Source organism: Tiliqua scincoides, chromosome 4 (assembly GCF_035046505.1).
Source record: "Tiliqua scincoides isolate rTilSci1 chromosome 4, rTilSci1.hap2, whole genome shotgun sequence".
In the NCBI taxonomy this organism is placed as follows: domain Eukaryota; kingdom Metazoa; phylum Chordata; class Lepidosauria; order Squamata; family Scincidae; genus Tiliqua; species Tiliqua scincoides.
Genome location: NC_089824.1, coordinates 65694460 through 65722331, shown reverse-complemented (window position 1 = coordinate 65722331; position 27872 = coordinate 65694460). Strand labels below are relative to the sequence as shown.

The 27872-nt window shown below is 40.5% G+C and overlaps 1 protein-coding gene across 2 annotated transcripts; it reads right to left on the bottom strand.

Annotated features, from left to right (window-relative positions):
* Nucleotides 1-616: 616 nt before the first annotated feature.
* Nucleotides 617-27872, bottom strand: SOCS6 (suppressor of cytokine signaling 6). Of its 2 annotated transcripts, none has more exons than XM_066625906.1 (3): nt 27770-27872; nt 22944-23078; nt 617-10072 (listed from the first exon to the last, which is right to left on the bottom strand). In XM_066625906.1, exon 3 carries the CDS (start codon nt 9950-9952, stop codon nt 8348-8350), a length of 1605 nt encoding a protein of 534 aa, XP_066482003.1. In that variant the 5' UTR covers nt 9953-10072; nt 22944-23078; nt 27770-27872; the 3' UTR covers nt 617-8347. The 2 variants fall into 2 exon arrangements, with proteins under 2 accessions (XP_066482003.1, XP_066482004.1); XM_066625907.1 differs by lacking the exon at nt 27770-27872 and adding an exon at nt 26716-26760.

Here is a 27872-nt window from a genome sequence, read left to right as displayed (position 1 = left end):
CAGATACAAGTTCCCGATTCTTGTATTTACTGATGTCTAGAAGTACATTACAAGTCACTGACTCTAAATGTCTTTAACATTTTATCCTTTCTTGGCTTCTCTATCCTAAGAGAAAGACACACAGCTCTGGGCTAAACAAGGTGTAATACACAGTCATGTGTCTCTTTCTCCTCGTGTGATTAAAAAATAAATAAAAATAGAAAACAACCAATGGAGACTGCAAGTTTGAGCAGATGAATGGCAGTGGCTGCTTAACTCTTTTTTTCCCCTTCAAACTGTTTTTCGGCTCAAAATTGCTTCCAAGTGTTTTTTCTTTCTGTTGCCAAAAAAAAGAGATGTACATAAAGCAAAACCAAATATCTGAAGCTAATTTTGAACAAAATTAAATTTGGAAGAGGGTTTATACAATCCTCCCCATTTCTCCACTCGAACTTGCAGTTTGTTACTGCTTTTTGAAACATTTATTCATTTTTAAAGTGCCAATAGAAAGGTACACACAATTAAAGTTTACTGGACTGTCATCAGCATTTTACTAAAATACACAACACAGATTTATTTTTGTGAATGAATTTTTTATTTACACACTGTATCTAGAAGCAGATACATAAATCCTTATACAATTTTTTCAAAAAATGTGCAAGAAATTACTATAATCTTTTTTAACAAACCAAAACACATTTAAAATCAATGGACTTTGGATAATTTGTTCTGTTGTGTGCTTAGTACAAAGAGTGCACACACAGTTGGAAACACAGAAAAGTGTAAACTACAGCAATCTGGATTTTAAGTATTAATTTCATGGCACTCCATCACCACTATAAAAATTTCAACCCAATATGTAATAATACAAAATTCTATAAGAATTTCTCCTCCCACCCAATTACTGACATAAAGAGTTTGGACCATTTTCGAAACACATCAAACTCTACAGTATTTTGTCATTTTAAGAACTATCCCATGTTTGCTAAGAATGCATCAGTTGTAGAATTTTTTAACTATTCAGAGTTATAGCACTAGCAATCACTGCAGTGACTGTATTTTAGCTTAGAATTTAAAGTTATTTAGCTGCAGACCCTTCCTTACTGAAATTCACAGTCAGTATATTGCTGGTATTTTGGTTTCACTTAGTTCCAATATTTACACATTAAGAAATGCATTTATAAGAAAAACTGCATGTTTTGAGAAGTTCAGCAGTAAGAGATCATATGGACAGAAGCACCTTGACATGAATATTAAAGGTAACTGGAGCTGTTTGAAAAGGAGCAAACACCAGAATTGGAGTTTGATTTGCTAGGCTTGTTCTCTGGTGGCAAGTAAATATGAAAACAGATTTTTAAAAATGGTAGAGAATTCATTATGTTCTGGCTTCCATTCCTCCCCCCCCCCCCCAAAGAAAACCCAATTGCCTAAAGTTAGGAAATATGTATAGACAGGTTCAGGGTGCACCACTTTCTTTCCCAATCCCAAGGTCCAGTACAGACATTTGTCTTAGGGAGTCAAGTGCATGAAGGCTTTAGGAGCTTACTAATAATGTTCCCCCTCCATAACTGTTGCTACAGAGAAAGACTGATCACAAGGAGCAGGTGGGGGTTAAGCATACACTCCTAAACGCCTTCACATATTAATCTCTCTATGAAACCAAACATCTATACAAGACTATAAGAAAAACCTTTATATTAGCCATGGCCAAAAGCAAGAAGCTGAAATTGGGGCAAACATTTTCTTGCTATACAATGACTGTCACAACTCATTGCAAGCTGTGATACCACCCTATGAAACTGTGATCCACAGGATTACAAAAACCATTACTCTCTGCTGGTCAATGAATTATAAACCACTGTGTCTAATGTCTGAAATTATCAGAAAAGTCACAGGGATTATCAGGTGACCCTAGGTGGATTTGTTTAAGTGCATTCTTAGCATTGAGTCTGTGAGAAAGTTTGTTGATCACAAACAAAAAGTTTGTGTATCTATCTGCTGAAGGATGATGCAGAAACAAAAAAGTTTATTGGGAGGGGAGAAAGAGAAAAAGGTCTCAAAATAAAATTAAGGAGTAAAAGAATGACTTTGCTACTGTTGCAGGTCAGGTTTAACGATTCATTTTAGAACATGCTTGTGGAGTGTGTGGGTGTGCAGGTAAAGAAAGCAAAATAGAAACCTGCAGGTTACCCATAGACCACATTGGCCAGAAGTGATGCTAAATTGATAAATAACTGCACTTTATAGATGTGTGAAAAAATGAATGTATGCTCATTCTATGTTTCTATAGTCCTGAATACACCACATTTTAAAATCTCAACTTCACAGATGTGATTTCATAGCCTACAAATGGTAGGAAAGAAACAAACCAGATGGCTCAGCTGCACAGTAAGATTTTGATAGTGAATAACAATGGTTTTGCTGTAATAATGGGAACTAGAAATCAATTGAATTCCTTTATTATCAATACCATCATGCTAAAATGAAGTAGAAAATAAAGTAAGTGGCAGTGCCCCACCTTGAAGGAGCAACAGCACACATGAATGTCCTCTCTCCTGTATGGTCACATGGCCACTGAGGATTATCCCAGGCTAAGGGGTATTCGTTGCCCTCCTTCCAGAGCTCTCAAACTTATCAGGCCGCATCTTGGCACTGAAAAGGGAGAGGGCCAGATAACCTAGAATGTCTTCTGCAACCCAGTGTATGCAACCAACATGAAGAAAGCAGGTGCCAGCAGCACTTCATACCCACTGGTTGAGATCTGTTTGTATGTGAAGTGGCTTCTGGCTCCTGCCACCTGTGTGCAAGTCCTTGGGGCTGGACCCTTTGTTTCTCACACCATCCAAAAACCTTTCCCATGATAGGCTTAGACAATGTTGCTATTCGAACTTGCTTGCTCAAAACGTGTCCAGTGTCAATTCACTAATAAAATGAAGCTTCTTCCTCTTTTGAACGCTAAGATGAGCATTCTTAGGTAAAGAGACACTTTTGAGCACAACTTGTGTGGGTTACATTTTTGTTGTCTGCTGAGGACATACAAACTGATGCCTAAAAGCAACTTTTTGTCCCAGGTTTTAGTATTAATTTCATAACACACTAATTTTATATCATTACTTTGCAGTCAAACTACAATCACTTTTCCTGTTTACAGTAGATAAGTTTTTCAATTGCTTTAACTCACAGTACAATCCTATGCCTATCTACTCAGAAGTAAATTCCATTTATTTCAATGGGGCTTAATCCCAGTTAACTGTATGGGATTGCAGTCTAACAGCCAAATCCTATTCAGTGCTGGCACAGTGGGGCCACACAGCTCATGCCGTGTCCAGCACTGAAACGGATGAGGCCAGAGGTCTCTTTTAAGGGAAAATTTGTTCCTTTACCCCATCTCAAGCCCCAGCCTGCCCAATGGACTACTCAGAACTGCACCAGTAAAATTTCTGGCACGAGTCGAGGCAGCCCCATGTAGGGCCTTCAGGCCTGGGAGATGGAATTGGATTTGGCAGAATCCTCCTCCCCTCGCACTTCCCAGGCCTGACCTGCAGGCCTTCCTACCAGTGCTGCTTGGTGCCACAAAGGTGCTTTATGGCACATTTGCAACACCTAGCGCTGGCACAGCAGCATTCAGAAACAATAAGATTGGGCCATAAGTTATGCTACTGCAGAAGTGTCATCTGAATAACAGTCATTTGAATAGCAATCAAGTGAAAGTATTGCACCAATACCATCAGATTCTAAGTTTTTAAGGTTGTGTTTGTTGTGCCTCTGTCTCAGGAGTACAAAACTGGTGGCATGTAATCAGTGCAGTTGGTTTACAGCATGACAGTAAAACCTGACAAAAATACCTGGTTATGAAAAAATATGTTAAGCAGCTAAACTGATTCGTTCTCTCCCCTCCCCATCATGAGCATGTCAAGGCTTATTAACCCATTTTTGCCTGGCCCACAGATGTACACATTTGTTCCCTGTTGCATATATGCAACATTGGGCAGAAATGGCTTAATCATTCTTTGGAGATCGCAATTATATGTTTAGTGCTATTAAAAGATGATTCAATGCAACAGCTTGCATGAATTTTCAATTGGCATGAAAAGTGCATGATGAGAGAGAGAGAAGGAAAGTCAGGCAATGTTGCAATAGCAACTTCCATCAACTGGAACTTACACTTCCCAGCAGTCCATATTCTTGGATATTGTTACACAGTATTGCATTCCCCCTCTCCAACAGTATACTCTGTGCATGAGCAGGTTGCTCAGGAAAGTTGTTACATTTTTGTGCACTATGACTGAACATAACATACAAATCTGCATGGTGTTAAGATATAAACTTATCACACAGTTCAAAGAATGGCAACAAAGGTCCCAAAGTGTTTTCAGTGTACTCATTCAAATGTCTTATTTCAGAATTTATCCAGTCATTTGTGTGACTGAAGTATGCAATTTGTCAATCTGACAGTTTGACAAATGAGTGGGAATACAACACAGTTCAGCTGTGAGAACTTTATTGACTTTAAAAGGGCCAGAAGAAAGAAAGAACCTCCACACAGATGGTATTGGGCAACACTTCCAATGCTTCTCCATTAAGCCAATACAGCTATCGCCACTATGACAACACTGCCTATTCTTCTACCTTCAGAGCTCTGCCTGACTGCCAAGAGCAGAAGAGAACATACCCCTTTCTACATGTATAACTGAAATGTTTACTTGGCTACAAACACAGACAATGGGAACAGGTATACTCATGCTGCTACTTTTATTTGCTGTTGCTCATTTGCTGGGTGACTGAGGGTGAGTGCATGGTACTGGCTATTCTTGCCAATTAGGCCAAGGGCATGCAGAGAATAAGGAGATTTCCTGAAGCATATGTTACCATTGTCAGGGTGCATTACCTTCACCAAGCCCTCTACACTAGGAGGCAGCAGCTACTCCTATACCACCTTGATATGACAGAAAGGGACAGAGCAGAAACATATAGATGAGCAGTGCAAGGACTGAGTGACCACATTGGAAAACTACAGTGATGTAACAATGGAAAACAGGAAGAGATGTAGCATGTTGGTTCACTGTCAACTCTCTCTGGCTGCAATTTTAAAGCTCCATGGACCAGTGGATGTACTTCCAAGTAAACATGCATAGGATTACACTGTCAGAACAGTGGTACAATTAGGATATCAGAGATCTACAACCAAATCCTATCATTGGGCCGCACTGCTGGAACTTGCATTCCAGCAGCACAGTCCAACCTATGGCATTGCAAAAGTGACGCTCTATAATGTGCTACTGAGCCACTTCCAGAAAAGGTGAATGGTGCCTGCTGCAAAGCAGCAGCCTTCCCTGGGCTCCATTAAGTCAGCAGTGGGGCAGGCAGTAGGCAAGGAAGGAGAGGAATTGAGGGGCATTATCAGGGAGGGTGGGGGTGGAGCCAGAGACATTCATACATGCCAGATTTTATCCCCTCTTGAAACCTATCCACTCCGTCTCCCTCTTTGGACATACACCACCTCCGTTTGCTCCCTAGCACAGCATACAGTGCACACCTTTTTGGCACAGCTGCATAGCATTGGTTTCCTATATATTAACTCACATAGAATAAACTGTAATACTGTAATGGTCCCCCAAATCATTATTCAAATTGTTAAATACTGGGTTAATTTTACTTTATAGCTTTGCCATAATACACTTTACTGTTCCACAGGGCTTCGCCCACACCCAAACCAATCAAATAGTCTTTTTCTACTGTTGGAGGTGAAAGTGTTTTCCTTCAAGACAATGAAATTTTTTTTTACCTTAACAAGTGTTTCTCCTATTGTAAAAAAATGATTTCCTCTTTTTTTTCTCTCAGATGCAAAACACTGTACCATAGTATATATTATTGTGCCTTTAATGTATAAAATTTGTAGTCTTGCTTTGGGGGAAAAATCAGAAAACAAAATGAAGATTTTGCATAAATATCAGAATGGCAGAGCCAATAAATGACACATACACATACATATTTTGCTCAGGAATTAAGAATATGTCTCTCTATATAATTTTCTTTTTCAAAATCTATTTTAACTGGGCAAGAAAGACGCTTCCATCTTTATCTCCCAGAGCAAAAAACATGCTTTGCCTCTGATATTCTTTTTAAACACTATGATCTAAAAATAAATTTTAAAAAAATAGAAGTTTAGCATATTGATTCAGGCAACCCAGGATGTCGTGCCATTGCAGCACCTTGCAGCAATACTGTACTTAATATTAAAAACTCATTCAGAGCACAAAAAAGGCTAAGTAGAATAAGCAAGAGAGAATTATCCTAAAAGTAGTATTTCTCAAAACTTCATCACCCTTTCATCAGCTGAATTCTACAGAACAGAAACTTATTCTAACTTTAGCTGGGATACAGATAACGTTTTCATATGCATGACCATATCTTTTAGAGGATAGCAGAAATAAGAAACATGAATACAAACTATGGCACAAAATAAATTCCCAAATCTAAAACCACACTCCCAAACTGGAGATTTCTTTCAGAAGTTTAAGAGTTCAATGTCCTACTTATCAATACTTTGAGTCACATGATCTTTCTTAAATAGAATCAGGAATAAATCCTTTCTACAGTATAGGTTCAAAACTGGTACCAAGCTGAGCTCTGCACAGTTTAACATGGGAACATGTTGAAGCACTCCTGTGAATACAAATTATTAGCCTCAATCCAGAGAAACTTACATTTAGGTCCTTTTGAAATAAATGGAACTTAAGTTAGCTGCATGGGGTGCAGCCCCTATAACTTAGAAGTAACTTTCACTGAACTCAGCAGGATATGCTCTCAGCTAGAAATGAGAGGACTATGCTGTAACTTTCACTGGATTCAGGGCAACGTGTGAAATAGATCTGTCCTACAGCCCTTCCAATTTTTAGATTACACAATCTTTTGGAAACTTCTGTGTACACCTCATTAAAGTAAAATAGGAATACAAAAGACCACTTCTGTTCCTCTGGAAATCATAATGAAGTTCGTGCAGAATAGTTCCTGGTGGACTTTCATGTTTTTCTAATAAAATGAAATGGAACAGATTTTCCTTGTTTCCAATATGAATTAGTAGAAATGAAACTGGTATCACACTGAAACACTTCCTATGGAAATTATGCTATAATACAATCAATTCATCCTCACTTTGAAAACATGTGACATTTCAAACAAAGTAATCTTTAGGAATTAATTTAATTTCTTCCCTCCACTTCAATTAAAAGGAAATAAAATGATGCATAATGAATGCTAAAATTAAAATACATTTAAAACTAAAGACAGATCCAGCCAAAGTTAAACACTCTTGAAGCCCATGAATGGGAGAAATTTAAGCATATGCTTTACTCAGCCAGTGAAAGCTGAATGTGCTTAATTTTGGCAAAATATTGTCCAAATTTTCCAGTAATATTTGGGGCAACATTTAGCACCACTGAAGTCAAATAATAATATTAAAAGAAAAAATTTCTCTGGGACAGAATCCACATTGTTGAAAGTATCTAGAAAAGACAGTGGCTTTCAGTTATCTTGCCATATGCTCCTATAGTTCAGTCCAAATCACAGGGGAATAAGATCCTTTAAAAAAATGGTCTGAGTTCACATGTAGCCTTTGCCTAAATACAAAAGGCTAACACAAACATTTCAATAATTACTGCCCATTTTAAAAGGCCATTTAAAGAACTAAAAAATTTAAATGGTGAAGAATGAACATAAAAAAGTAGAAATATATCCACAATCTTTGAAACTGACTAGGAAAAAGGAGGCTTTCAAAAGATATGTTGTATAACTGTGTTGCATCACACATTCCCTTCAGCCCACAGTTAGCTTTATGTTTTTAATCAAGATACTGGGAAATCATTTTAAGCATACATCTAAATCCTGTAATTTTTTATACCAGTAAATTTTTCTCCACAACGTTTTTAAATTAAAAACAAAACAAAACAAAACCAAGACAGGTCATTTGAAGACAAAACATATTCCATCAAGTTTCAATTCTTACTTACGTTTGAAAACACATGAAATGTGCTTCGAATGCATAAAAATCACAGTGGATTAGCAGCAAAGGCGATGGGGAAATTTAGGAAAACTTTTATCATTCACATTGTGATTATTTTGCACATTGAATGAAAGATAGCTATTTTACTCTTCTAAATAAAAAACCTTGAGATCATTATTTAAAAAAGAAAAACCCAGACCACCCATTAAACAAATAAAAATGCAATACCCTTCTTTATGCACAAAAATGAAATTATGGCAGCAAAAGACTGATAGCAATTAAAGTCTGTAAACGGTATTTCAATCTCTCTCCTTTAATTTTTTTTTGTTGCTCCCAAAGTGCAAGATGCAAGATTCCCATAAGCCTTCAGTAGTGCTTTTCTTGTAAATAATCCTTCATTTTGTTTGGCAAAGGCAGTTTCTGAATCAGATCTATTCTGGTGTACTGACGTATAACAAAGCGACACAGATACTGCAAGGAGCGTACCTGCATAAACCGAGATACTGGATTGGTCAGTCTGACTGGATATGTTGTCGATCCAGGCAATCGAGACCTTGAATAGCAAAATGCTCCATTCTCAGAGTCCCTGATTGAGTGTTCAATTAGATCCACTATAGAAGTATGTCCTTCCACATCTGGTTGTTCATAAAAGCTAAATCTGCCATTTGAATGCTCAATTCTAGTATGAAGAGTTTTACCGTGAGAACGAAAACTCAGACTTAAAAGATAGCGGTCATCAGAGCTGTCTCGTACAAGAAATGAACCATCAGGAACACTGGCCAGTTTTCCTTCTGCCTCCCATCGTGTAATTGGGCCCCAGTACCATCCTTGTTTGGCGAGTTTTTTCAGTTCTTCTGTGAGGCTTGTGACAACCATCGGGCCACTATTCTGCACAGAATCATAAACTCTTCCAACTCCAGGTGCAGTGTTAGGATCAAAATTCAAGTGGCAACGCATACTTTCAGCCACATGAACATCGGTGCCATTCAGGCCATTAAAGTTCCTTTGGATTTGATTATTCTGTATTGGAGGTAGCAATGGAGAGAGTGGAGGAACATCACTGTGATGAACTCTAGGACTTTGCAACATGACTCCTGTGGTACCAATCAACAAGCCACTTACTGCCTGGTCCACAAAGATATCTGGAGCAACAACGACATCTTGACCCACAGGAACCTCTTCTTCATGAAATGAACTCCCACCCATTTGAGAAGAAACTGTTGAAACCTCCATGGGTGAGGAACTATCCAAACAGTAACTACGTGATCCTTCCAAAGGATACATTCCCTCATCTAAAGGCACAGTATACTGAATGTAGTCCTGAGGCATAAGTCCAATAACTACAGGCACATGTTCATCAATATGGAGTTGCAAATCTCCATTCTGAGATTCTGTACTTTTTAATGCATTATTTTGTTCCTGGAACACGCCATCTGACTGCAGGTCATGGAAATCTTTGCGAACACCATTCAGTGCAGGGCTTGGATTCGAGGAGTGAACCAAGGCCTTTACTTTCACTTCCATTTTTATACATGTCTCTTCTGAGTTTGTTGGACGAAGGGGCCATGGAGTTGGACTATAATGGTGATTACGGAGGGATGTAGATCTCAGAGGTCTTTGAGATCTCACATCTTTGAAGGTTATTGGAGCGGAGGAGGAAGAGAAGGTGTCATCATCAGCAGAGCTAACAGATGGCATGCTGCCTTTGCCCTTCTGTTTTTGCTTTGCTGAAAGTCGTCTTTTTAACGTACCCATTAAGCTTTCACTCTTTGATCTGTTTTTGCCACCTTTTTCATCTTCACCGTTGATATCACAGCTAGCCAAATCTTTACCATAGCAGCTACCAAACAAGGAGTCGTCTTTTCCAAAATCATTCAACGATGGCTGGGCAACCACAACGAAGTCACTCTCATCTTTGCTTTTATTTAAATTAAAAGATTTACGAATGGTCTTGAGACTTATTTTCTTCATTGTGAAAAGTATAGCAAGTCAGCTGCTCAACTTTTCTGGAGTTCTGCTCTTTAAAACATATATAGCTGAAGCTTCTTCATGGATGTGCCTTATCCACTCATATAGCTTCAAGATCATTTCCTGAAAACAAACAAACAAACAAATAAATTTCATGCAAGACACATCCTTTGAAACAGAGCAATATTTTAGTAATGCACATAAAGATGTATAAAGTTCAAGAGAGACAACATGACAGTCTATCAAAATCAGTAATATTGTTATGGCATGGTTCTCATGCACAGTACTTTATACTCCTTATTAAACTCATCTTCATTTTGTTGAATAATTACTCTTTTGTACTCTGGGCAGCATTATGAAGATGGACCCCCAAACCATGGTTTGGAAAGACTATGAATAAGTCATGGACTTGCTATTCTCAGCTCTCTAGAACTGCTCCTCTTTCTATTTCAATGTTAGTGCTAACCATATTATGCTATGAATCACAAAATTATGGACACCATTTTCCTTTCAGCCAAAATCAGAGACCCATTTCAAACCATAGTTTCTGATTTTAGTTTGGAGGGTAAATATCAACCTTAGTTGGCTGACCTGGTGCTCAATCCTATCCAACTTTCCAGCGCTGATACAGTCATGCCAATGGGGTGTGCACTGCATCCTATGGTTGGAGGGCAGGCATGGTGGCCTCCTTAAGGTAAGGGAACATTTATTCCCTTACCTCAGGGTTGCATTGTGGCTGGTCCAGTGCTGGAAATTTGAATAGAATTGGGCCCTTGGACAACACAGCAAATTAGCATTAGAACCAAGCAAGAAATGGTGGTGGAAGCTAAGTATAAAGGGGAAGAACAATGGAGAGGTTATGTGAAAGGGAAAGTTGTGACTTATTTCCGATCCTACAAACTATGATTTAGAGCAGGGGTGTCCAAAGTTTTTAGCAGGAGGGCCACATCAGCTCTTTGACACTGTGTCAGGGGCGAGGGGAAAAAATAATTAATTTACATGTAAAATTTGAATAAATTTACATAAATGAATATATTAAAGATGAACTTATATGAATGAATGAATATCTTGCGATAGCTCAAGGTCTATAAAAGGCCTTGCACAAAGCAAAGGTTGGCCTTTCCTCTGCTGCCACTGCTGCATCACATACGTGAAAGAGCAAGCAGTGGAGGAAGCCCTCATCCCACAGCTCACACAAGAGGTCAAACAGTTGCCCTCATGCTGAGATCAGTTGCGTCGGGCCAGTGTGGGCTCCAACAAATCTCCAGAGGGCCAGAGGCTCACTGGAGACTGGAGGCTCCCTGAGGGCCGCATTGAGAGGCCTCAAGGGCCGCAAGTGGCCCCAGGGCCGGGGTTTGGGCAGCCCTGATTTAGAGGATTATCTGAACTGAATCCAAGCCTCTCTCTCAGAAAATGAATATATTTTTAAAAAAACAAACACCGGGTAACACAATTATAGTGTTTGAAACTGGACAAAAAATTATAGAACATGTTCCCTATTTGGTTGTACAAAGGAATGCATGCACTGGGTCAGTCCTCTGCCCCACTAAGCAAGAAAAAGGCGACAAGAGAAAGTCGTATTTTAGCCCAGAAAGTGAATCCCATGCTTTTTTGCACTGAAACACAACCAAAAAGACTTTTAAAAGGGGGGAAAGCCTTCCTTCCTCTCCTAATACTGATTAAGTATGTATATAAGAGAAGTGAAAGGGCTCCAATAAAGGACATCACTGAAATGAAGGAAAATGTGACCCTTGATATATTTTCCAATTGCAATCCATGATTTTGTTTAATACAATTTCACTCTGCCTTTCCCCCACAATGCAGCCAAAGAAGCTAACAAAAAAATAAAATAGCCATTTGTGTCACATTATTGCATAGATATGAATGGAAGTCTTCATTTTCAGAAAGGAAAGATAGCCCATCATACTAGCAGGAATTTTACTGGTGTATGATAAAGGACTAGTACTGCGATGACCATCTTTTCGCTCCAGGATTCAATCAGTGCTTTGAATCCCTGTCTAGCAAAAGTCACATAATGCTACTGCTAGAGATGTGAAGGCCTGGAAAAAACCAGAAAAATTTGGAAAAAAACCCGTTCTTTTCCTGAAGCCTTTTTTTTTTCCTGAAAAATTGAAAAAAGAAAAAAAGAAAGAAAATTGATTATGGAATGTTTTATTTTAACATAATGAATAAAATATTTTAAGACAAGGTGTTCAAATATTTTCCAAATGATTTCTAAAAAATATGTATGGTCATGTCATGTCTCAGATTATTCTAATTTCTGTGCACTGAGAACAAGCAAGTCCTAGGTTACAAACTGGACTTTCCAATGCAAGAACAAGATGCATTTCTTCCTTTAGGAGGTGCTGCTTTTGTCACAAGAAAAGAAAAAGGTTTCAGTTTTGTTTTGGCATGTGGGTGGGTATGTTTGGTTCTGTTCTGTCCTCTTCACTAGGCCTCAAAGCATTGGAAGAAAATACAGAGCAACAAAAAGGACCTGAAAGTACATAATTTAAAAAGTTCACATTTATCTGATTCCAGAAAACTGAGGGCCCAATCCTATCCAACTTTCCAGTGCTGGTGTGGCCACAATGCAGCCCTGAAGTCAGGGAACAAACATTCCCTTACCACAGAGAGTACTTCATGACTGTCTTCCCCCCTCCCCTTTGCAGGATGTAGCGCACACCCCATTGGTATGTCTGCATCAGTGCTGGAAAGTTGAATAGGATTGGGTCCTGAATCATTTAGCTACATTAGTTTATCTTTATAACCTTTCTGTAAATAATAATTTAATTACTACTAATCTAGTTCTTTACTTCCCCCACCCACAACCATAGATAAGTGTTTTCTTGCAAACTAGCCATTAAATTATTTTTCTTTCCTACTCCCCTCAGGAAAATGGTGAGACCAACATCTAGCATATGGAGGCATTTTCACATTACAAGTTCTTCTGAGAAGAAAAATGTGATTTGCAAATATTGCCAGATGAAATATGCATTTCCAAATGCTACCAGGATGACAAACACATTCTTGTATGTAACAAGTGTCCTGTAGATATTTAAAAAACCCTTCACGGATCTAAGTGAAGAGAACCACCATAATGAAAATGCACATAGTTTTTCTCAACATTCTCATTCAAGAAGTCCTCTTTCTACTTCATCTGTAACATCAGCAGCAGCACAAAGTGTTGCTGTCCCATCAGCAGCATCTTCAAGCAAACAGATACTGAAGACAGCTGCATCCAAAAATTATTCAATAACTTCATTTGTAGACAAGATGACACCTGAAGATCAGGAAAAAATTGATCAAACTTGCAAGAGCAATATATTCTTCTGGAACACTATTTTCAATAACTGAAAATACATACTGGAAGGAAGCTTTGAAATTACTAAGACCATCATACCATTTGCCCAGCAGACGTTCTTTGAGCAAGCCTCTTTTGGAGTCGAAATATGAACGTGTATTGGAATCTGTGCAAGGAAAAATTAATGAAGCACTGTATTTGGCACTACTTACAGATGGATGGACAAATGTGAGAGGAGAAGGAATTACAAATTTTGTTATAACACCTCAACCAGTTTTTTACAAAAGCATTGAAACGGGAGAACAGACATACCGCAGAGTATATCAGCTGTAAAATATGTGAAGTCCTACAGAAAATTAGGAGTGGTAAAGTATTTGCTTTGCTGACTGACAATGCCAGCAATATGAAAGCAGCATGGGAGATCATAATGGATGATCCACATATTACTGCAATAGGATTTGCAAATCATGGGCTTAACTTGCTTCTTAATATTATGAAAATGGACACCTTTCAAATGATCTATAGAAGAGTAAAAGAAGTTATAAAACATGTAAAAGGTGCTCATATTGTAGCTGCAGTTTTCAAGAAGCAAGTAGGAAAAAAGCAAAGAAAAAATAGTGACACTGAAGCTCTTAGTAAAACTCAGTGGGCTGGAGTGGTGATTTCCTTTGAAAGTTTACTAAAAAACAAAGAAGCACTTCAAGAAACAGTAATAGTTGAAGATCTTGAAGATCAAATGAAGTTATTCATCAAGCAGGAAACTTTTTAATACCCCCCATAGGACAATATCAAATCAATTGATTAAGTAAATTAAAAGTTTCCAATAAGTTTAAAAATTTATTTAAAATGAAGAAAAACCTTCATAACCCTCCCAAGCAGTTGCTGATCTGCCTAAAAAAATTCCCCAAACACCCCAAATGCTGAAATTCTATCCACGCTTACCCGGGAGTAAATCCCACTGACTATCATTGTTACAAATATATACATAGTAGCTTGTTAAAAAGTATAGATCTGTAACATTTCCCCAAATGTAGTCAAATACTATGGTAGCATCAAGTCTGATATATTAAAAATAAAGTACACAAAATGAATGGGGGGCCCACCCGAAATTGGTTCATGACCCACATTTTAAGAAACATTGGACTAAGGTATATTTACCATTTGGAGGCTGCCTGTTCAATACAATGGACAGGCTCTCACCTCCAGTATCACCTTTATCCTAAGTGGTTTCTGTTCCTCTCAGTCTGTTCCTCACTTTCACACCTCTCAGCTTGATCTAATGGTTTCTGTCATTATTGCCCTTGACAAAGAGTGTTATTCAAAATGTAGTTGGCCAAATAACCTACATATTTTCCCTGCACCTTAGAAGTTACTTTGTCCTGCATTCCCTATTTTACAGACAAATGAAATTGTCTGGGAGTTTATCACAATACCACATTAAGCAGAACTGTGTGTGGTAGGGAAAGTGAGCAAAACCAATCTGTTTTCTCCCTCTGTTTGGGTCTGAGGGTCCCTCTGAGGGTCTGAGGGTCCCTCTGAGGGTCTGTTTGGACCCTCTTCCCATGGAACCTCTTCCCAATGTCACCTTGTGGAGATGTATCATTTTATAAAGCTCTCTCTTCTAATCACCTTTTGGCCTCAGCAACATTGTTTGGCTTATTATAAATGTACTGATACTATTATTCACTACAAAAGGAACTGGATACTAGGTGTGGGGTAGAAACACCACATAGACAAAAAAAATTATTCCAAAGTCAAGGTAAATAATATAACAAGGATAAACTTCTACTGAGAGACAGGGAGAAAGCTAGGGTATTCCTTCACACTCTCCCTTACTAAAAAACTCTTCCCTTTCCTCCCACTGCCTGCCCCTACCGCCAACTCATCTGGCACTGTTGGATGGTGTCTTTGTTTGCAGCAAGAACAGACAACCGACAGGGACTGTACTGGTAGCCTTGCTGCATTCACCAGTGGCATCGATGAGCACAACCATATCACATGGTGTGTGCCAGGATGCAGGCACATCCACCTGGATCCTGGTGCTTCCAACAGTGGAATGTCAATTCAAATGGCAGGGGCTGGCAGAAAGGATTGGGCTGTTAATCTACTAGTTTTTATAGGCGATTAAAACTTCTGAGTTATACTGTTTGTCTACAGACTGATATAGAACCCTGCAGAAGAACAAACAACAACAAAAAATTACTATTTACCTACAGTCTGGAGGACACAATGCGAAATGGAGAAGTAGGTGTAGAAGTGCATGTGCATATGTATCTATAGTAAAAGCTGTGATATCAGGCACAGGATGACCTGAAAAACTCTATTAACTGGCTCAGTTAGCTCATCAGATCCAACTTCAAATTTGCAGCTGGAAGCTGCTCAGGAGTAGTCCCAGTGGATCTGCAGTGAAACAGACAATATCCCAAGTGAAACTGACAGCACATACAGCATCCTGAGTGAAACTTGAGAGCATTCTGAATAAAACTGACAGCTACAGCAATAGAGATGTTCTAGTATCTGAAATATTACAATATTCAGCAACCCTTCAGTTCCAGAGATTTAAGATACTGCAACTTTTATTTTCAGAAATATCTAAGGACCCAATCCTAAGCAGTGCACTGCTGAAACTCCAGCCCCACTGCCTGTGGTGGGTGTTATAAAAGTGCCATAAGGCACTTTACCACTGGTGGGAGACATCCAGTACTGATGGAAAAGCCAGTGCCAGTTGACACTGGGCCTCAACGCCAGAGTGATGCATCACAAGATTTTGGGTGGTGGGGAGACATTTCAAGGCGGGGGGGGGGGTGGGCCTTCAGGCAGATTGGGCCTGGAGAGGGAGAGGGGACAATGGCAGAGTCTACTGCCAAATTCTGTGCACCCTCCTGAGCCATGACATCCTAAATGGGCCTACTCAGTTCTGCACCCACTAAATAGCAGTCACAAATCTGAAGAGATCCATTGGTGCCAGTGGAACTCAATATGGGATAAGGGAACCTATGTTCCCTTACACCAAGGAGACTCTGGTTGCTGCTCTGATACAGTGCAGCCGCAAGATACAGTGGCAGCCATTTCGGCACTGCTGTACCTCACAGTGGTGCCAGAGCACAGAATTGGGCTGTAGATGTCTTCTGTCCTCCCTATGGAGACTTATACAGGTAGGGAGAAAAAATAACGACAGTCATGCCAGTAAATAACTATGCTACCTGTAACTAATTATGGTAGAGTCTTGCCATCCTCTAAATTGCCTTTGACATGCTTATAGGGTTTAAGAAGTGAAAGCCGAAGCACAACAAATCCAAACAGTAGCAATTAAAGTTCATCCAGCTTAACAGACGCAGAAACACACTCATAAAAATAGATTGGTTTTCAAAAGGTGCATCTTCCTTTTGAAGACTAAACAAGCACCATGTAGTCAGCATCTTTGGGAAAACCAGTGTGCATTACATATACATTTTAACAACTATGTGAGTTAGGGCCCAGTCCTATCCAACTTTCCAGTACCGGTGCAGCTGCAGTGCAGCCCCGAGGCAAGGGAACAAATGTCACCATACCTTGAGGAGGCCTTTGTGACTACCTCCCCAACAAATGATGCAGTGCATGCAATGCAATGCTTTCTTTTTTAAAAATTCTGTTCTGAGGCCTATTTTCAGAAGAATTTTACAATGAAATTGCTAGGTATTCTATAGGATCAGGAATATGACAACATACTGAAATCCACTTTTATTATTTCAGATTACTCTGGGTTTTTTTACATCATATTTGCAACAATTTATAAGGACAAAATGTGCACTATAATGGGTGTAGCTAAAGTTGCCACCTAGCAACAAAACCTGTTATTTGTGTTTTTAATTACAGGTTCCATACAGAGTTCAGAAATACACTTTCAAATTACTATTGTGCCAGTATCAGATTATATTGTGGACTGCTGGGCATATAATGAGTAAACAATGACACATTTGTCTCTCAGTAGCTAGGTAGTTCTCATGAGGTATGCAATTTATTGACTGAGAACCATTTTCAAGGGCACATTTTTAAAATTATCTTGATTCATACACATTTACCTTCACAGGTATTTAAAAATGTATTTCATGGACATCAATAACTCAAAGCATAAGAAATTCAGCTACCGTATTCTAGAAATTTAAGTACAAGCACCCTGAACAGGGTCTGGAAATGACTGGGCAGCCAGTGTAGCTGCCAGAGCAGCATCTCAACAGAATTAAGCTGTCGAGCCCCCGCAACCACAGGCAGCTGCATTCTGGACCACAATTTCTAGCTACAATTTCTGGATGGTCTTCAGGGGCAGCCCCACACAGACTGCCTTACAATAGTCTAAGTGGGATGTCACCAAGGCATGGACCCCAAAGACAGATCTGGCTAACACAGATATGGCTACAGCTGGCATGCTGAAGCTGGGAAGAAGCCCCCACGGCCACAGTTGTCACCTGGGCATCGAGGAGGAGCTGTGGATCCAGAAGGTGCCCCAGGCTGTGCAATTGTTCTTTCAGAGGGAGGGCAACTCCATTCAGAACAGTTCAATAGTCTAATACCTTCATGATGGATTTCTGAAACAAAAGGACTTCCGTCCTGCCCAAATTTAATTTCAGTTTATTGGCCTCATTCAGACCCCAGCTTCCACCAGGCAGCTCTCCATGTTCTCAACAGCCCCTTTGGGTTCTGATGAAAAGGAGAGACAGAGTTGAGTATCAGCAGCATACTGACGACACCCTACTCCAAATCTCCTGATTACCTCTCCCGGTGGTTTCATGTAGATATTAAATAGCATAGGGAACAAGATGGGACCCTGAGGCAAGTTGAGAGGCCAAGGTGCCAAATGCAAGTCCCCCTGTACCACTACCTGGGCACAGTAGGACAAGAAGGAACTGAACCATTGAAGTACTGTGCCTCCAAGACCCAATTTAACCATCACTCTTATGACTGTGGCACCACCATGCCCCTTATGATTACCCTGACACATTACCAGCAAGGTCTACTACCATCCACAAACATCACCACAGCTTCTTTCCCAACAATATATAACAACAACAACACAGACAGCAAAGTGGTCGAAACTATGCTCTAGCCTTCTGAAAAAACTAGCTCTCACATGGTATTTCTATGCCACAGCACCCCCTTCCACTCCATGGAGTAGAGTCCTTCCCTAAGCAAACAAAACAGAAAAAAATAACAGAAATCATGCTATAGCCTTAAGGAGATCAGCTCTGACCATGCCATGGAACTCCTTACCACCCTGTCTTGAAAGGAAGTGATTACTCTCACCCACCAATGCCCCAAACAAAATTACAAGAAGTTCTCTAGACTTAAAGCTCCAGGGCTTACCAGGTACTACCATGCCAAAGAAATCTCCACCACAATACCTAGACAGTTTCCCCAATCCCTCCCTGGTTGTGAGGCAGTGAAACGACAATGTGTGTGGGAGGGAGGGCACTAGCAAGACCCTCATCTCTCACTCACTAGGGATTTTCAGCTGTCACCTGGGCCCCAATGGGTTTTTGCACAGACCCTCATTTCATCATCAGTCCCAGACTGCCTACACCAGGGGTCTCCAAACCCTGACCTGGGGGCCAGATGCAGCCCGCAGCAACCCTCTTCGTGGCCCGCGGCCAACCTCTTGTCTCCTGAAAGCCTCTGGCCCACTCAACTGAACATGACCAGAACTGTGGTCTGATTGTGTCTGGATGGACTTCTGAGGGCCAGAGAGGATGAATGAATGAGCCCATTCATTCATTTATTCACTCATCTATGTTCCATTTCTATTTATTTAAATTTTATATTTAAATTTTTTTTCTGGCCCTCCATGTCAGATATTTGATGCAGCCCTCTGGCCAAAAAGTTTGGAGACCACTGGCCTACACTGAGGCACAGGTCAGAGAAGAAAAACATGCATGACTCACTGCACTTGCTTATACTATGCAGATAGAATTTGCTCTCTTGTTGCTTATCACCAACACTGGCTACAATTGCTGTTGATCTGTGCTCTTCTCTTCCCCCAACAGGTGGACCAAGCTGGGAGGGGGGGCTGGCACTGGATAAATGCCAAAAGCTAAGGGCCAAGAGCTCCTTGGCTTGCACTAGAGGGTTTGTGCCTCTGGCCAACCCAGAGGCTTTGTACCTGCAAAGGAAGGCAGTGGAGAACTTGCTTGCTCTCTTTCTCCACTCTGCCCCAGGTGTTCCAAATCTCCTCCCCCTTGACTAGTCTACTACTCAAGTACCAGCCTATGTATGCTTAAAGTTAGTGGTGACAGAACTTATAGGGAGGCTATGAATTAATTGCTGCCATTTAAACAAAGATACGGAAGTTATTCTGGATTAATTAACTCCAAGTATTAAAAAAGTGATGCTACATATTTGTTGACAAATCACAGCTGCATATTTCAAAGCACCTTATCAAACAACTGTATGAATAAGCCAATAATACAAGAATACAAAAACTCAGTTAATGTCAATTAATTAATTAATGACATTAATTGACATTATTAATTAATGTCAATTAATAAATCGATAATGTGAATAATGGATACATTGTCAAACAATCTTGAGCAAGCACAAAATAAGGTTTCAGTGCTAAGGGGGAAGACATTTCCTGCTTTTTCAATATGTGAAATAGTAATGGCATTAGTAACTGAACTGATGGTTGTTTAATGGTGGAATCGTGGATGCAGCGCTAAATATATGTTCAGGGAGTAGTATAAAAATCACATTTTTACCACCCTAATCATTAGTATAAAAAGATGGTTAAAATGTGCTATGAAACTACTGTACACCATTTTTAGCGATTCTGTGAAACTGCTGTTATATATGTGCAGGCTGATTCTGAACACTGATGTGGAAATAAGTCCCACCAAGTTCGTTGGTGCTTGTTCCCAAAGTGTGATTAGGATTGCACCTGTGGGCAGTTTAAGGAAGCCAAGGGTGGGAATTTGGGAGAAGATCTGTTGACAAATGGAGTGGCTGGGCCTTTCAGTTAATACGTGGATAAAGCTTCAATATGGTTGGAAGATAATTCCTGGAGAGGTGAAGAAGGCACAGATTCAAAATAACTACTGAAATCTGTGACTGCCCATCTATATTCAGCAGCATTGTGTTTCAAATAACAAACAAGTTTTCCATGCTGTGTTCAACTTTTTGATATATTGCACCCAACTTTAACCATAACATTGGATTAACATTGTATTCACTTTTCGTTTTTTATTCACCTATCATTTTCTGCTGCGTCCCTTACCATCCCTTTTCTGCTGCGTCCCTAGCCCTAACCTACCCTAGGTTAGACTACTACTACTACACTAATATTCCACTTTTTAACAAAAAACTTTCACAAAGTGGTTTACAGAAAAAGCAAACAACGAAGTGGCCCCTGTCCCAAAAGGGCTCACAATCTAAAAAGAACAGCCACTAGAAAAGACCTTGCACTGAGGTGAAAAGGGACAATTATTCTCCCCCTGATAAATGTTAGAGAAGCACCACTTGAAAAGTGACTCTTGAACAGTTAGCAAGGGACTATCACGTTGCTAACCCAACAGCAGGAGAAATTTTAAATTTTTAATTCTTCCTACAATATTCACTATTTTTACTTTCCATCCAAGCTTCCTCCTTTACATCATATTTCATCATTATCCAATGACTGCATCATCACAGTGATTAATGAGCCATCACAAATCTAGCATTACAAACAGAACTTTCATAGTACTGTATATCAAATAAAATTCGGTGGAATCAGATCATATATTTAGTTGTGAGTGATCAAACCATGCGTAATCAACCTATGTACATATAGTACATGTTATGGACAAACTCTTAAGGACATTAGGGCCTTTAAAATGGATAACAAAAGATGTTTTGGCAGACAACTCTCCCTAGTGTGCATCGGATATCCTAATACTAACTTGTGCCAGCACAGCCAGGCTGCATGGCCTGCGCCGTATCCAGCTCAGGTTAGGAAGCAGCTTGAGGTCTTCTCAGGGTAAGGGAATTCTTTTCCCTTACCCCATGTCAATTCCAAGTCTGCCCTATAGGGCTTCTTGGATTCACGCCAGCTGTTTAGCTGGCACAAATCTGAGACACCCAGTGTAATGCTTACAGCATATTCACCTTCAGCCAGCACAGCAGTCACTGTATCAGAAAATGACCCTCTACCATAAACAACATGTCTCTTTTGCTCTTTGCTTGAGAAAGAAATGCTGCAGAACCCATTTGCCTGTATCAAAGTTTACACAGGACTGGGTCACTAGGTAGAGCTCATGTTGATGTTCCTAATGCTCAAAATTACAGCCCTGTAAAAAAATTATTTGCTGACCAAGACTACAGCTTACATCTGTTGTCATTCAACATTTTCAGCCATGCAAAGTTTTCTCTTGAATGTTCCTCTTGTTATGTGAAAAAAATAAAGCATGCCCAATATCACAGCATTTACCTGCTGCAAGATCAGAGGCAAACACTTTGTGAATGACATAGCTGCCTTATTTAAACATGGTTAATGAATATTCCATTTCAAGAACTAGACCAGTCTGGTTCTGATAGTTTCATGACACACCTTTTAAAAATACATGTAAGTTGTCACCTGAAGTCACATACACAACATCAGTCACATTTTGTTTAAGGTATATTTATCACCTGATGCTGCTGTAATTGCGATGCATTATGTACTTCAAGTGGAGCACTTTGTAAACAACAAACACAATGTGTCTTCTAACGTTTCCTCTATTTCCAGACACATAAAGTTATCTGAAGTGACCAGAGCCATACAATGATAGTGATTTCATTTTAATGTTCTGATGACACTGTCAAATGCTAGTATTTATTTCTTCTTGAATGTGTTTTTAAGGAGAAAAAGTAAAGCCTCTTTGATTATATTACTGATTATTAAACATATTAAAAACACATTTTTTCCAGATTACAGCCCAATTGGCAACTCATATTTGGAAGCAAGACCCATGAAACTCAGTAAGATTTCCTACTACACAGAAATTCAGTTTTAAATATTGTAAACTGAATCTTAGTTTCTGGGTGCTTGTGCGAGAGTGATAAAAGAACTCATTACTTCAGCACCTTTAAAGTTACCAAAAGGAAACCTTATGTTAAACTATTATAAGATTCAATTAAAACATCACACCTAAATACTAAACATGAAATCAGACACCTCCAATTATGTGGAAAAATAAATGTATCAAATGTTGATCTTTCTAAATATTATTGTATGATCTATTTAAGGATTATTTTAGAAAGCAAGCAACATGTTGACTTCTCCCAGCTGTAAATTTAAAAGAAGTCTGTCAATAAGTACTCATGGCCCAGTCCTATGCTCAATTTACAATAGCAGAACTAATGTTCATAAATGCAGCAGTGCCACTGTAAATGATGCACTACTGCTGGAAGTTTCAGAGCCACCCAAGCAAACAGTCAGCAGCTTCACAACCTCACCCAGACTCAGTCTATGCCAAACTAGGTAAGATGGTGCAGGGGGGGTGTAGTTCAGGGTGGGGAGAGGAGTAGGCTGCAGGGGTGCATTTCAGTGGCAAAAGCACATGCCAAATCCTATTTTCAATTTTTCATCCCACCCCACACCCTTCCTCTCCTCAGACTTATACCAGCAAAGTAACTGGTGCGGGTCCAAGAAGACCCATAGTTTATCAGGTGGCCAACCTGAAGGTAGTAAAGAAGTTTTTTACTTACCTGTCACCGGCCATTTGATTGCCCCCCACCACCATAGCATGCAGTATGTTCTCCATCAGCTCAGTTGCATGCTATGAAGTGGCAGGGATACGATTGGGTTGTGATTTAATTAAAGGTAAGATGCATCAGACAAATCTGGGGAAGAGAGAATTACGAAAGTTGGTTGCATAAACAGACAGTAATTCATAATGCAGACCAGATCATGATGGCAGTTGGAAAATTGCAGACATGTTTTCTTAATGTATGAAGTGCAAGCACAGGTGAGAATATACTGCTTGAAGTACAATAGTTTCTTGTATAGGAACGTTGGATCAGTAGAAACACAAGCCAAGGTATATTTATTATATTTAAAGTATATATATTTACAATTATTTTAACCATGCAATACGCACTGTTGTGAGCTTACAAGAGGCCCTCCTTATCCACATGCTAAGCATCCACAGATACAGAGCCTGCGCCACAGAAGGCCTCCCAGACGTGACCAGAAGCCACTTCTGGTTTGTGCCAGCAACTTCTAGTTGTGTCCGGAGGTGTTCTGAAGTGAGGAGAGGTCACACGTGGCCTCCCTGCATCTCAGAACACTTCTTGAATGTGACTGGAAGTCACTGACGTGAACCAGAAACGACTTCCAGTTGCATTCAGGAGGCTCGGAAGCCAGGCATAGCCTCCAGGCATTTCATTATCCATGGATTCTGGTATCCATAGGGGTCCTGGAATGAATCCCCGTGGATACCAAGGGCCCACTGTACTTATATCCCATTAATTTAGGGATCCAACTCTATTTCTCTAAGCTGGAGACCAAGTTTCAAAACAAGCACTGTGTGTTAGGAGATCAATATGAAGAAAAATCAACAGACTGTCAGTATCTCTAACTGGAACTATTTCAAAGGACATCATAAAAGCACAGAATCTTTTTTCCTCAACTCTACTGAAAAATTAGTCCATTGAACTGATGAAGGTGGACCTTTGTTTGAGTTATAAACCAATTACTGATTACCTAGTTGTACAGACTTGATTTTTCCAATTACTCTTTATACAAGATCCTTGTGCACATTTCACAAGGATCAAAGACTATGGTATCAGAGCGCGATACCATAGTCTTTTGAGACTGAAGGTTGCCAATACTGTGCACATTTTCTTTAAAAATTCAACAAAAAAGAAAAACAACATAACAGCCACGCTACTATTATTTCTGACATTTTCGCTAAATTAACTCGGATTCATATTTTACTATTCATGTAAATGCAGTGATGGACAAAAAAGGAAAAATTGTTGTAACTGAACAGATTTAATCTCATAGAATGTGGAGATTAGTGATAGGGTCTTGAAACAGTCTTGATTTAGGGCCCAATCCTATCCAATTTTCCATTGCTGATGCAGTTGTGCCAGTGGGGTGTGTGCCGCATCCTGTGGTGGAGGGGAAGTCACTGGGGCCTTCTCAAGGTGTTCCCTTACCACAGGGCTGCATTGTGGCTACACCAGAACTGGAAAGTTGGAGAGGATTGGGCCCTTAATTAGAATCGAACAGCCTAATCATGCTAAACTGGAAATGAAATTTGTCACTTATTTTAAGTAGACAAACTGTCCAATCCTATCTTCCACCATTAGCTCTAATGCAGCCATGCTGACAAAGTATGTGCTGTGTCCAAAGGTGCGGGAAAGGCAATTGGACAGCCTGTAGAAGGCAAGTGCAGGTCCAGCCTATTTATACATGGATTTTTTATACACTGATTTGACTCAAAACGAATGGCCACTGCAAATGAGAAGGAATGTGCTGATCCCTGGAGAAGGGGAAAAATGCATCCCTTTAAAATCAGTTAAAAAAACTTAACAGTCCTTTAACAATAGCCTCCTTAATGAGAGAGAGGGCAGCTGGCTGACAATCCATCAATCCTTCTCTCTCCAGTAGACCCCTTCCTTCCCCCTGAGCACATGAAAGAAAGGTGATCACTTTGCTTTGGTGAAGGGAGGGGCTGAGTGAAGTTTTCTAAGCTCTTAGAGGAGGACTAATTGATGGATTGTCTTCTTAATGACTCTTACATCACAAAGATCAGCAAGGCTGTTTTTAAATCACCAGAGAAAAGAAACTCTGTTTTTCAAATGGATTTGCTATAGTAACATCCACATGAGTGCTTGGAAGGAACCCATGCGAATAATGAGGCTCAACCTGTAGTCCTTTTTACTTAACTCCCAGTAGGCTGTCCAATCACCTATGGGTCTCCTTGGGCCTATGACAGCTATTTTGCTGGCATAGATCCGAAGAGAGAAAAGGGACGAGGTGGCCTGGGAAAGAGGAGATAGGATCCTTACACAAGTCACTGGTGTCATGATCCATTCCCAACTACCCCCTCCCTTCCCAATGGACATGCCTCTATGTCCATTGGACATGCCTCCATCGACAACCTATCAGCACCAGCTGAGGTTCTGGGGGCCACTCCCATTTGCAGCAGTGGCCTGGAAGCACAAAACAGCAGCCCAGCATTTGTACCACTGTAAAGAGCCTACACAGCTTGAACACTAGTCCCTACAGTGCAAGGCCCCAATACTTACTTCCACATGATGTATTTAGAACTGAGACTTGAAAACTCAAACAACAGTATAAAAGAGGAAGTAAAAACATTTGGTGGGCCGCTGTGAGATACAGGAAGCTGGACTAGATGGGCCTATGGCCTGATCCAGTGGGGCTGTTCTTAGGTTCTTATGTTCTTAAAACAGATTTAAATAAGTATCCATAAAATGTGTCATACTTCTAAAGACCATTTTACACACCCTTTTCTCCTAACTTTTTGCCTTATTTTAACCAACTATCAATCTCCTTTGTCAGTTTCCTCCCTTCTATCCCTTGATGTATTTCATATATTATGGACGGCCCTCAAAATAACACCAGAACCAACAATGAAACATACATGTGTTTATGTGAATAGGAAAGTTTAATGAAAGTGGAAATAAAAGTAGCAAAAATAATACTTTTTTTAAATCAACTCCTGCTCAACAGACAATCTGTAAAATTTAAAAGCTTGCACACTCTTGCTTATAGGAACATTTAGGGCCCAATCCTATCCAATTTTCCAGTGTTGGTGCAGTTGAGCTAGTGGGTTGTGCGCTGCATCCTGTGGTGGAGGGACAGTCACTAGAACCTTCTCAAGGTATGGGAACATTTGTTCCCTTACCACAGGGTTGCATTGTACTGGAGTTGAAAAGTTGGGTAAGACTAGGCCCTTATTCAGTAAAGATTAAAGATATACCTGTTCTCTTACCATTTGGATGCATTGTGGCTAAACTGAAGCAGGAAAGTTGGATAGGACTAGGCCCTTAATCGATAAAGATTAAAGAGAAACCTACACAAACACCTGCACTTTGGGACAAACAGGACTGCTATCTAATTAATTAAGTATTACTTATTAAGAAGTAAATACTTCTTAATAAGTAATTAATGCTTTCCGAGATGAGTGACAAAACGATGAGTTCTGTTAATGAGTGTTTACATTAGAAAAAAATTTCTAGACCATTAAAGTTGTGAAATTAAAAGAGGCCTACATCACAACAGACTCAATTGTCTAGACCACTGTTTCTCAAACTGTGGGTTGGGACCCACTAGGTGGGTCACGAGCCAATTTCAGGAGAGTCTTCGTTCATTTCAATAGTTTATTTTTAATATATCAGACTTGATGCTACCATGGTAAATGACTGCATTTGGAGAAATGTCACAGATCTGTACTTTTAACAGGCTACAATGAAGATTCTTTTAACAATGATAGTAAATGGGACTTACTCCTGAGTACATGTGTGTAGGATTGTTAAAAATGTTCCTGCTTGATGATGTCACTTCCAGTCATGACATTACTTCTGGTGGGTCCTGAGAGATTCTCATTCTAAAAAGTGGTAAAGGAGTGAGAACCACTGGTCTAGACTTCATTGTTTCTGTTGGGGGAAAGAAAAAGGACTGGGTCTGGGACTGTGCTCATTCTACACATAAGAGTAATTCAGAGATTCTGCCCCCCCTTCACTCTCAATCTCAGTTTTTCCACTCTCCTCTTAGCAGGTTTTCACTCCCCCCCCCCCAAAAAGGAGAAATCCTAAAAACTACAAAGAAACAGGGCAAATAAGAGAGCCTTTTGAGCCTTGGTCTTGAACATCTGAAACTAGGGGGGGGGGGGCAGTACAGAAGAAAAGCAAAACTGTTTGTAAGGAGGGCGTAATCCTGCAAGGAAGTTTACTCTCCTGAGATGCTTCTGAGGCTGAAATCCTACTCACGCTTACCTGGGAGTAAGCTGCATTGACTCTAATAGGGCTTACTTTTGAGTAGACAGGCATAGGATTGGGCTCACAGGCTACAAGCCCATCCACACTTTCTTGGGAGTGAGGCCCATTGACTATAATGGGACTTACTTCTGAGTAGGCACTGGACTCTGAGAGTCCCCCACCCAGGCAGTGATTGAGGATCTGGGATGAATGAGGTGGGGGGGGTGATGGCACTTTGGGGCCTGGGAGCAGACACTTCCCCCTCCCCATAGGTCCTGGTCTGCGAGGCTGTCTGTGCCCCCAGCCCCTTCGCGGGGGTCTGAGAGCCCCCCCCAGCCGGCCCCCCAGCGGGGCTCTCGCACCCTCTCCCCGCAGCGCGGTCGCAGGCCGCAGCTCAGGCCTGGGCCGTGCCAGTGGAAGCCCAGGCGGAACAAAAGGCAGGGGAGCGAGGGTTGAGCGGCGGCCCGGGTCCGCGCCAGGCCGGGCCGTGTACCCACTAGAGCCCCTGCGCAGGGCCGACACCCAGTGCCCCGCGTGGCCAGCCCCCCTCGCCCGGGGAAGCGGGACCCCCCGGGCAGACTCACCAGGAGCGGCTCCTGCCGGGGACGGCGGCGGCGCTGCGCGGAGTCCAGGCCGGCCGGGCTCCAGCGCCGGCTCCGCCTCTGCCAGGCTCTCCCTCCTCGTCGG